The 10,411-nt window shown below is 61.4% G+C and overlaps 2 protein-coding genes across 2 annotated transcripts in view; one reads left to right on the top strand and one right to left on the bottom strand.

Moving 5' to 3' along the window:
* PPP1R35 (protein phosphatase 1 regulatory subunit 35) overlaps positions 1-2,249 on the top strand; it is an 80,469-nt gene extending 78,220 nt beyond the window's left edge. The window contains exon 7 of the mRNA XM_032762936.2: positions 634-2,249. The gene's annotated coding sequence lies outside the window, so the exon portion shown is untranslated. The remainder of the gene's footprint in view (positions 1-633) is intronic.
* MEPCE (methylphosphate capping enzyme) lies at positions 824-8,926 on the bottom strand. Its single transcript, XM_075070434.1, is given in 11 exon segments — positions 824-944; positions 946-1,038; positions 1,040-1,170; positions 1,172-1,293; positions 1,296-1,349; positions 1,352-1,393; positions 2,956-3,082; positions 3,165-3,383; positions 7,036-8,391; positions 8,432-8,587; positions 8,589-8,926. Coding segments are annotated over 11 exon segments (2,466 nt in total). The 5' UTR covers positions 8,649-8,926; the 3' UTR covers positions 824-838.
* Between the last annotated feature and the right edge of the window lie 1,485 nt (positions 8,927-10,411).

Consider the following 10,411-nt stretch of genomic DNA (forward strand, 5'->3'; position numbering starts at 1 on the left):
GGATACATTCTTATACACAGGTACAAACAAGTTACACATCACTCCTGACGTACTGAGGTGCAACCCCTCTACGTAGCAAGGTACAACCCTTTTACGTAGCAAGGTGCCGCCTCCCACCTTGTACAACTTGGTTCGATCAAAACAACTCTATCCATCATTTTACCCTTTTGCCCCTGTCATTGGGATGGGTCGGCCTGTTCTTTCTTATCTGTGGAATGTTCCAGTATAAGGTGTTCTGGTATCATGTTTATACTTCGGTATGCAAGGTGAATAAATGTTTATGCAACATCAGCCCTTTCCATGCCAGCGTCTGTGAACCGGGCTGGCCTTCAGCTCACAGCTTGACTTTGCTTTTTAGCAAAGTCTTGACCATTACTTCAGGCCTCAGGCCTTATACTGGGCCTTTATCAGGGCCTTCACTTACTACACCTGGGACTCCATCATTGTCACCTCTGCTGATGAGATCTGATGAGATCTGCACTCACCCGCACCTTGCCATCAGAGCACTTCCCCTGCCCAGTTTGGTCTTAATGGTCTGGCCTGCATGCTTCCCCCCCCGTTCTAATGGTCTGGTCCACATGCCCCCCTTTCTCAGCCCACTTCCCCCCCCAGCCTGCTCTTCTCTCCCCCTAGGTGTGGCAGCGATTCCAGGCCCAGCTGGCTGCTGCGTGCACAGCCCTGGGCACCCCCCGGCTTCCCCTGCCCCACCCTGCCCCACCGCTGGAGGGAGACTGGAGCCGCCACCCCCCAGCAATAAACGCTGCCCGGTCTGGCCCTGCCTCCTGCTGGATCCTTCTCGCCCCCCCCAGGCGCCAGGCAGGGCAATAATCCGTAGCTTTTATTTATATATAATAGAATCAACATCTGTAAAGATAAAACTCCACATCACACACGGGGGGCATCCCCCCCCAGCTCCAGAGGGGAACCAGCCCTGGGATCCAACTGCCCCCACTGCCCCCCCCTTTACAGCAGAGGAGAAACGGAGGCAGCTGCTGCCCTGTTTGGTCTCCTCCCCTAACAACAGATGCAAAGGGCCCCTCCCTGCTGCAGAGAGATGAGCTGTACAAGGTCCAAGGGGGTGGGGGGTGCTGAGTATTCAGCACAGGGCCCCGCAGGTCTCCTCCAGGCTGCAGCGCTAAGTAGTGTCCAGCAGAGGGCAGCCCCTCTCACACGGCGGATTCGCTGAGCGCAAACCCCGTGGGCCGGGCCGTGGGCCCGCTGGCGCCTGGGGAGCTGCGTCACGTCCAGCGGCTGCCAGTCCGACAGGCTCAGCCCAGCTGTCCTCCAACGCAACAAAAAAAACGGGGGGGCTCCGGGCCCGAGCGTCGGCCGCTTCTCCCTCAGTGGGCAGCGGGGTGGCCTTTGTGAAGGAGATAGATGGGGCGCTGGAAGCCTGAGGGAGGACGGGGGCAGTGGGTTAGTACAGGTGCTTCCCCCCAAATCAGCTGACTCGTGCCGATTGTGACTGTGAGCAACACCCCCGCAGCCCTCCAGCTCTGCCCCCCGTGCCTCCAGAGGACCTGGGGAATTGGTCTGCATCTCCACTATGAAGCCCCCTCGTTACTGGAAACTCGTTAGGTTGGTCTGTGTCAGCTGCTGGCACACAGATGTTTAGGGACCCCCAGCGCACGGGGCTGCGTCCGTTGCTGTCCTGGCTAATAGCCACCCTCGTCTGTCATGAACTCAGTGAATTCTTTTTTGACCCACATTCTGCGTTTGGCCTTCACAACATCCCATAGCAAGGGGTTCCGCAGGTTAACGGTGTGATGAGAGGCTGCCTCGGCACAAGCCAAATGTTTCAAGGTGTGTCGGTTCGGGCAGAATTTGATGGGAACATTTGCAAACTAGCTGAACTCCAATGAAGCATTTTGTTTTTGCCTTTTATGGTGGGAATGATAAATATCAAACGTCCTTGTAATAAGGTGCTATATGGTTAGTAGGCCTGACAGATTAGCTTGGTCAGCGAATGTCTTTTGCCATCTCCACACACCAACCAAAAACTATTTCCACGGCTCACTGACGTTTACGGCTGAGCAAAGGAAGGAAAATCCTGCCGGAGAGCGCAGTGGGCGTAAAAAAAAAAAAAAAAAAAAAAAGTCTGGTGACTTCGCAATTAGCCTCATTACGAATGCAGTAGCCAATGCATGCGAAACAGACCCGATTTAAGGATGCTGACATTGTCTATTTTGACACAGGGCCTCGACCAGTTGCATTTCAACTGTTTATAAATCTTTTACTTTTGGAATCAACATCTACCATCATTAAATCCTTCTCCCAAAATTGCACGCAACCGTGACCGTGTAAAAAGAGATGACAACCGAAAAGAACACTTACAAAGAAACCTCACTATCCCCTGAAATCCAATTCTGCCAAGCCTGATATTATAAATATTAAACGTTCCTTCTTGTATGATCAAAACTAAAACTGCCACACATCGAGCAGTGTAGCTTTGATAACACAAAACACGCAACCTTTCTCCGGGTCTTATGGAATTTTCTCCTTTAGAGATTTGACTTTTTGGCCGCAATTTTGGACAAAACCAAATTTTGTGGAGTTTCCCCATGGGTCAGAAATTCTGTTTCCCACTCAGTTCTCCGGCTGGCAGTCATCCGCCATCAGCTTGTTCAGCATGGTAGCAGCTTGCCGGCAGGCCGGCCCAGCCAATGGCAGATGAGTTATCCGGCCAATGGCCCCGCCACCACCCAGACCAGCTCAGCCGATGGCGGATGAGTTATCCGCCCAGGCCGGCCCAGCCGATGGCCCTGCCACCACCCAGCCCAGCCCAGCCGATGGCGGATGAGTTATCCGGCCAATGGCCCCACCACCACCCAGACCAGACCAGCCGATGGTGGATGAGTTATCCGCCCAGGCCAGCTCAGCCAATGGTGGATGAGTTATCTGCCCAGGCTGGCCTGGCCGCGGGCCCCACCACGCACGCCAGTCCCCCCCCCTCACCTCTGGAGCTGTTGTAGGGCCTGGCCACCAGCTCGCAGCTGGAGAAGCCCACCTCCGGGGAGGTCAGGTAGGAGGGGAACTGCTCCGGTTTCAGCTGGATGCGGTAGTAGTTTCTGTAGATGGTTTCCTGCGGAGGGAAGACAGGTGTCAGACAGGGAGGCAGCTGCAATCTCAGCTCCCCCCACCCGCCCCGCCTGCCCGGCGCTCACCGTCAGGTTCTTGCGCTTGCCATAAGACGACCAGGGTTGGGGCTCCAGCAGCAGGAGGCCGCCGGGCCGCAGGTGGCGGAAGATGCGCTTGAAGAGCCGCTTCAGCCCGTCGTCCCCCCAGTTGAGGTGCACCCACTTGGTGAGGCTGAGGCACAAGACCACGTCGTACTCGGCGCCCTGCGTCTCCAGCAGCTCGTCCCGCTCCAGCACATAGTTCCCCTGCGGGCACGGGACAGCGACGGGTGGGCAGGGCTGGGGAGCCAGACGGCCCCAGCACATGTTGGAGAATCCGGGCTCCCAGCCCCCCCTGCTCTAACCCACCAGCCCCCACTCCCCTCCCACAGCCGGGGAGAGAACCCAAGAGTCCTGGCTCCCAGCCCCCCGGCTCTAACCACCAGCCCCCACTCCCCTCCCAGAGTCGGGGAGAGAACGCAGGAGTCCTGGCTCCCAGCCCCCCGGCTCTAACCACCAGCCCCCACTCGCCTCCCAGAGTCGGGGAGAGAACCCAGGAGTCCTGGCTCCCAGCCCCCCGGCTCTAACCACCAGCCCCCACTCGCCTCCCAGAGCTGGGGGGAGAACCCAGGAGTCCTGACTCCCAGCTCCCCCTGCTCTAGCCCAGCAGCCCCCAATCCCCTCCCCGAGCCGGGGTGAGAACCCAGGGGGATCAGGGCCCTCTGCAGCCTCCCAGATGCCTCCTGCCACTGCTCCAGTGCCCACAACACTCAGCGATCCGGAATTCCCCCAACACCACACAGCCCCCAGAGCTCAGTGGGCCCGCTCTGTCCCCATAAAAGTCAAGATCAGGACCACCACCCCCCTATCATGCCCAACTCAGACACACCCTCCCCACAAAACCTTCCGATCCAAAGAATGGGAGGGGAAACTGAGGCAGGGAGACACACCTTGCTCACACAGCAGGGTCAGAATCTGGGAAGGAACCCAGGCGTCTGAGTCCCAAACCCCACCCTACTGGCCAGAATCTCCACCCTTAGAGGTTTTTAAGGCCCAGCTTGGCAAAGCCCTGGCTGGGATGATTGAGTTGGGGTTGGTCCTGCTTTGAGCAGGGGGTTGGACTAGATCCCTCCTGAGGTCCCAGCACAGTTTCAGACTAGACAGAGGTCCCGGCCACAGCCTGGCCCCCAAAGTTAGCCATCCCCCCTGGTTCACGCTTCCTAGCAAAACACCCCCTTGAACCCCCCGGTTTTCACAGAAACTCCTGCTGATTGCAGCCGCCTGAAGAGCCGTTCAGCCCTGCACAGGTCAGCTGCCCTTTCCCGCAGGTTTCTTTTAAAAAAATGTCACATTTGAGCAACAAAATTTTTTAAAAAGCAGCAACTTTTATCCACTCGGCTTCCAACTTTCCTGGTTCCTGCCACCCAGCGCCTCCCGCCAGGTTATCAGCCCATGGGGGTGTAAATTATACCAGCCTCCATGCCAGGGGCATCTACACAAATCTCCCTCCCCCTCCCAGAGTTCAGTCTGTGACCCATTTCTCCCTCCAGACGCTTGGCTGCATTAGCCAAGGATCTACTGGGTGACCCCAGTCACTTCCACACCGTGCCTCAGTTTCACCTCCTGTCCTGTGGGGATTTAGATTGGCGGCTCCTCAGGGCAGACGCCGTCTGGTGGTGGGGCTGGGCAGCGGTTGGCACAAAAGAGGTCAGGATCTGGGTGAGGAAGGGAGATCCGGTGGCACAAACAGGGGTCCCTGATCACGGTCCGAGATCGGGGTGGGGTCTGGGAGGCCCTGATCTCAGTCGGGGGTTCCACACATCAACCCCCTAAAGATTTCTATCCCTTACACCTCCAACTGCTGTCAGAGTCAGAGTCTGGATAACTGCACCAAGACACTGCACAGAAATTCACCCACCCGCAGGCTCCCTGCCTGAACCTCAGGCGCTGCAAGGGATCAGGTGGGGGGGACCCTAGCGGTTCCAGCATGCCCTGCTGGCCGCATGGCCTGCTGGGACTCATAGTCCCCCACCAGGCCTGCGTCTGAACGGATGTCCAGCTCTGGCTGATTTGCAAGTGACAGGCCAACAGACATGAGGCTGGGGGAGTGATGGTTTCTACTCACTTTCCTGCCAGGCACCAACCCCGCCAACAGGGCCAGGAAGAGAACCCAAGAGTCCTGACCCCCCGCCCTCCAGCTGCTAGCCACTGCGCCTGCCTTCCGAGGAAACGTCCGCAGCACCTGAGATACGCCCAGTGTCCCTCAGCCCCCAGTGCCGGCTGGAGGTCGCGCCTGGCAGAGCTGCTGGGCGTATTTACACCCCTGTTCTGCGGGGGAGGCGTCCCCGCTTTGCGATTTCCTAGGCAGCTCCGCCAGAGACGGGGCGGGCTCGCCACGTGACAGGCCCTAGACTGTGGGTGAGATTGGCACTGACAGGGACAGGACCATCTGCCAGCCGTGCCTGCATATAGATATGAGAACCTGCTTCCCCGCCAAGCCCGGCCTGAGCTTTTCCAGTCCGCCGCAGGCTAGATCTCGGCGATTGCAGCTTTGTGGCTGTTAAGCGGCCCGGGACACATTTCTCTGCATACCGGCCGCTGGCTTTCTCCAGCCAAGGATCCTGGCCCTGCCGATAGAATCCGTTTCCACCCCAATGCGTCTAGTTCTCCGCCCATTCGGCGGCGGATCTCAAAGCACATAGGCAGAGGCTTGGAAAGGATCGTTAGGGGAATTCCAGTCCTCAGGTGCTTCAGTGAGCCTCACGCAAGGTTTGGCAGAGGGGAAACTGAGGCACGGGGCCAGGAGGAGAGCAGAGAATAGGGACCTGATAGAAGCAGAAAACGCAACCCCTGGAAACTGACCGGTTCGGCCATATGCCTCGCCCTTGTGTAAAACTAATCATGAGGAACCTGGGACGCAGCCTTCCTGTTTCTATCCCAACATGAGGCCGTGCTGCTCCTGGCATAGGCCACCCCTTAACCACCTTGTGGACTTCGATTTCTAAGCCTCACGGGGACGAGGACAGAGGTGAAAACTGAATCTCGGGGTGAACAGCCTTCTGACACTCAACCCAGCTACCCTCCCGGCCAGATCTCCAGAGGGGAAGGGCCATGTCTGCGGGCATCTCTCCTCAGCCTTTCGGAGCCGGGCGGTTAACCCACTGGGTGTGGGCACAGGCAGCACTTCCCCGATTAATGGATCTGCCCCCCTTCCCCCAACCCGCCCCACTCAAGAGCTGGATTCACACATGACTGCAGGGTTGGTCAGCTGAGCTCGAGAGCTCCCGGAGCTAAACGGGTGCGTTCCAGGTAAACCGAGGCAGAGGTGACCCAAACTGGCAAGGTCACAGGCACCCCCCTGCCACACACACGGTTCTGTGCTCTGGGGAATTTGGACTGAGGGGACAGACAGACAGCCCCGCTGCCCCTCGCCCAAGGGGCTCTGCTGAAGCCGGCCAGGACACCTCCAGGGATGCCTTCCTGAGCTATTTAACTGGTCCCTTTGGCTTGTCAGTTGCACTGGTCTAGAGCGCAGGGGAAGCCTGGGCCCCCACATGCACCCAGCCCCCCAGTAAGTCGTCCCCTCACCCTGAATCAGAGCCTGTCAGCAGCCCGAGAAGCTATTCCACCCACCCCCCTCATCCTAACACGGCCCCCCAGCCAAGGCCTGTGTGATCCTACCAGCCCGTCCCACCTAAGCCCCTGGCCGGCCTAGGAGATGAGGTATTTACTGCCCTGTTTGGTAGGAGGAGCCCCACCCATCCCACACCAGCCCCTCCCCCCAGATTTTAGGGGGTGTGTCTCGGGCCACCAGGCTGTTGTGTGACCTCCCCAACGCAGCTGGGTGGGCGGCTGCTCCCCACACTAGCGGCGCCCCCAAAAGGTAGGGCCCTCCCCCGCCACTTCCTAAACCTCTTACCCGGACAAAGATCACGTTGTCGGGGAAGTCGGCGGCCCCGGCCCCATCCTGGGGCACCCGAGGGGCAGCGATGGGCCCCCTGCTGGCCGCCAGCGAGGCAGGGAAGCAGCCCCTCCGCCTCTTGGGGCCAGCTCCCTGCTCGTCGTCGTCCTGCCGCTGCTGGATCTCCTCAGACAGGTAGTGGCGGATGTTCTGGCGGGCCGAGTGGATCAGGCCCCCGTCAATGTCCAGTCCCACCACCCGGGCAGGTTTCCACTTCTTGGCCACGCTCAGGGTGAGGTGCCCCACATTGCAGCCCAGGTCCAGCACCTCTTTGCCCTCGAACCACTCGGGCTTCATGACCCGCAGCCGGGCATCCTCGCAGTTGGGATTCCTGTAGCCGTAGTATTTGCAGTAGTTCCCATACTGGAACTTCCTCTGTTGATGCCTCCGCTTGGCCGTGGGTGCCTGTTGGTTCCGCCCGGCCCCTTTGCCCTTTTCCGGGCTGCTCTTGCCTGGCTGGCCCCCACCTTTGCCCCCGCCCGGGGTGGAGGGAGGCGGTGGCAGCTTGGGGCCCCCGGCCGCCTCTGATTTGCTGCTAGTCCGGCGCCTTTTGCGGTGATGGTGGCGGCCGCCAGAGAAGGCGGCGCAAGAGGGGGTGACGCAGCCCGCCCCCTCGGCGGCCAGGGGGAGCAGCGGGGAGACCACCTCGTCCCTGCAGTTGATGGCCGTGTTGAGTTCGTAGGGCTGCGGGGTGGGGCAGGTGGCGTCGCAGGCCTTGCAGGCGGCCGGCTTGCAGTCCCCAGCCCCGCTGCTGCCCCGCTGCTGGCCCCGGTGGCGGTGGCGCTTGCGGCCTGTCTTGAAGGGCGAGGCCAGCACCAGGGCTGCGTCGCCGTCCTGGGCGTTGAGGCTGAGCGGGTCCGTGATGTCCTTGGGGATGAGGATCTCCACCGGGTCCCGGCCCTTGGCCGGCAGTGGCGATGACTTGGGGGTCTCGGCGTTGAGGGCCTGGTTCACCTCCTCGTCCAGGAGGCTGTTGAGGTTGAGGGGGTCGAAGATGTTGCCCCCCAGCAGGAACTCGGAGGGCAGCACCGGGTCGCACTCGGAGTTGACGCGGCGCCGGCGCTTGGAGGCCGGGTGCTTGAAGCCCACATTGCAGCTGTTGCGCCGCTTGCCCCCAGCCGGCCGCTGGGGCTGGAAGCCATTGCGAGGCCGCTGCAGCTCGCCCACGCCGTCTTCCTCCTTGGGGCCGGCCCCCGGGGGGGCGCCCTCCTGGTGACGGCACGCCCCGTCGGGGCCGCCCCCCCCCAGCCCGCGCTGCCACCAGCGGGGCCCTCACTCGGCCAAGCTGACAAACAACCAGGCGGGCCCGCGCCCCTGAAGACAGACTCCGCGCGCCGCATGCCCCGCCCCATACTTTCTGCGGCGCTGATTGCCGGGGCGGCTCCTCGTGCACAGCTGCAGGCCGAGCGGCCCTCGCGGATGCACTGGCTGCAACCAGGGAGACCGCGCCGCCCATTCCCCCACGCGAGCTTACGCACCCACCGGACGCGCGGGGGAGCTTGACGGGCGGCCGGCGGGGCCGGACACAGGAACGTCTCCTTCTCCGCCGCCATCTCGATCATCTCCTGCATGGGGGCGGGCGGCCGCCTCCCCCCACCACCACTACCCGCGGCCGCTAGCTCGCTCAACCGCCGCACCCGCCCCTCACGGGCTCCGCCTGCGCATGCGCCTCCCGCCGGCGGCGCAGCCGCCGTATCCTTCCTCCGCGGCCTTCGCCCCTCCGGGGACCCCAACGCGCATGCGCTACGCCCACGCCTCTGGGTGGCGCATGCGCGGCCCCGCCGCCCGCGCAAGGCCCAAGAGGAGACAGCCGCGGCTCGCGTCTCCCAGCTCGGACGCGATAGCAAGACGGCCCCCCCGCCCGCCGTAGATATACTCGGTGGGCGGGCACGCCGGGAGCCACGCCCCCTGCCGCAGACGCGAGCCAATCAGACCGCCGTGTTGTCCCTTCCCACGTGGAATGGCGGCCAATCCGCTCGACGGACGCCCCCTCCGCTAACGTTACCCCTGCGCGTTATAAGCTCCGCCCCCGGCTCCCTTCCTCCCGCCCCGCCTTCGCGGCCGGAGCCAATCAGGGAGCACAACGAAGGCTACGTAAGCCAATCGGAGCGCTCGACTCTCATCCGGCCTTGCTCCCATGGGCCGTGCGGTGGGGTCCTCGGAGCTCGGGACTGTCCACCCAAAGTGCCTGTTAGGGGATCCCCCCCCCCACACCCTATTAAACAGTGTCCAGCCGGGCTTCGGGGGCAGGAACCGGGTTAAAAACCCGGCGCTTCATGGGCGGTGTGTGGAAACGGATTTAAAACCCGACGCTGGTTCAGGCACTGACGTGGACACCTCCCCGTCCAGCTCAGTCCGCCGCCTGGAGAGGGGGAGGGGCGGGGGGTCTGGCTCCATCCCGCCCGGCGCGCGCGGGCGGGGGGTTAAACCCCACGCCGCGCCCTGTGCGGACGGTGAATTCAGAGCCCGCTCGTTGTTTTTCACCTCAAATATCAAGCCCCCGCCCGGAGGCAGTGGACAACGGTCACGTGCGCGGGAGGCGCAAGGCATGCTGGGAGTTGTAGTTTCTCCCCCGCCGTGGCAGACTCTGCGCCTGCGCAAACGAATTTCCTCGCCATGCTGTAAATATATGCTCCCCCTCCCCCCTTTGTAGGGGTGGGAAAGAGGAGGTGGGGGCACCACCTGGCCTCCCCCAGGAGCGGACAGGAGGGTAGCTCCCTCTCCCCGTGACCTTTCACCCGGATTAGAGAACGGTGACCTCTGACCCTTCAGAAGGTGGAGGTCACCTGCCCTGCCTTTGTGGCGTGAACTACGACCTCTGACCCCTGCCCCTTCACTTCAGGGAGGTCACCTGGCTTTTTACGCCCAGTGAAGGAGCCTGACCTCTGACCCCTGCTCCCCCTCCGGCCTCTGACCTCTGACCTTTGCAATTTCCCCAACAGCCGCCTCTCCCCATTCATGACCTTCCACCTCCGGCCCAGAGCGGGACAGGGGATTCCTGACCCGTTTGACCTCTCACCTCTGACCCCAGGAGCGGTTCCGCTACCTCTCACACCCTAGTGAAGCAGGGCTGGCTGGAGACACACGTTATTGGAGGCACTTGCCTATGGTGGCCACTCGCCCATCACGGTCCTGCTTGCCCCAGCTGGCGTCACCCTGCTCCCGTCCGCATGACCTCACATGCATGTTGCATGGAAGATTATGCGACTTGGGGCAGGACCTCTTAAAAACAGGCACCTCCTCCATCCAACAGCAGAGAAAAACAGATACAGTTTTGTCTTAATACTGGATAGGGAACAAACCCTAGAAAAGCAGCACTGTCTAGCTTAATACC

Source organism: Chelonoidis abingdonii, chromosome 11 (genome assembly GCF_003597395.2).
Source record: "Chelonoidis abingdonii isolate Lonesome George chromosome 11, CheloAbing_2.0, whole genome shotgun sequence".
In the NCBI taxonomy this organism is placed as follows: Eukaryota; Metazoa; Chordata; order Testudines; family Testudinidae; genus Chelonoidis; species Chelonoidis abingdonii.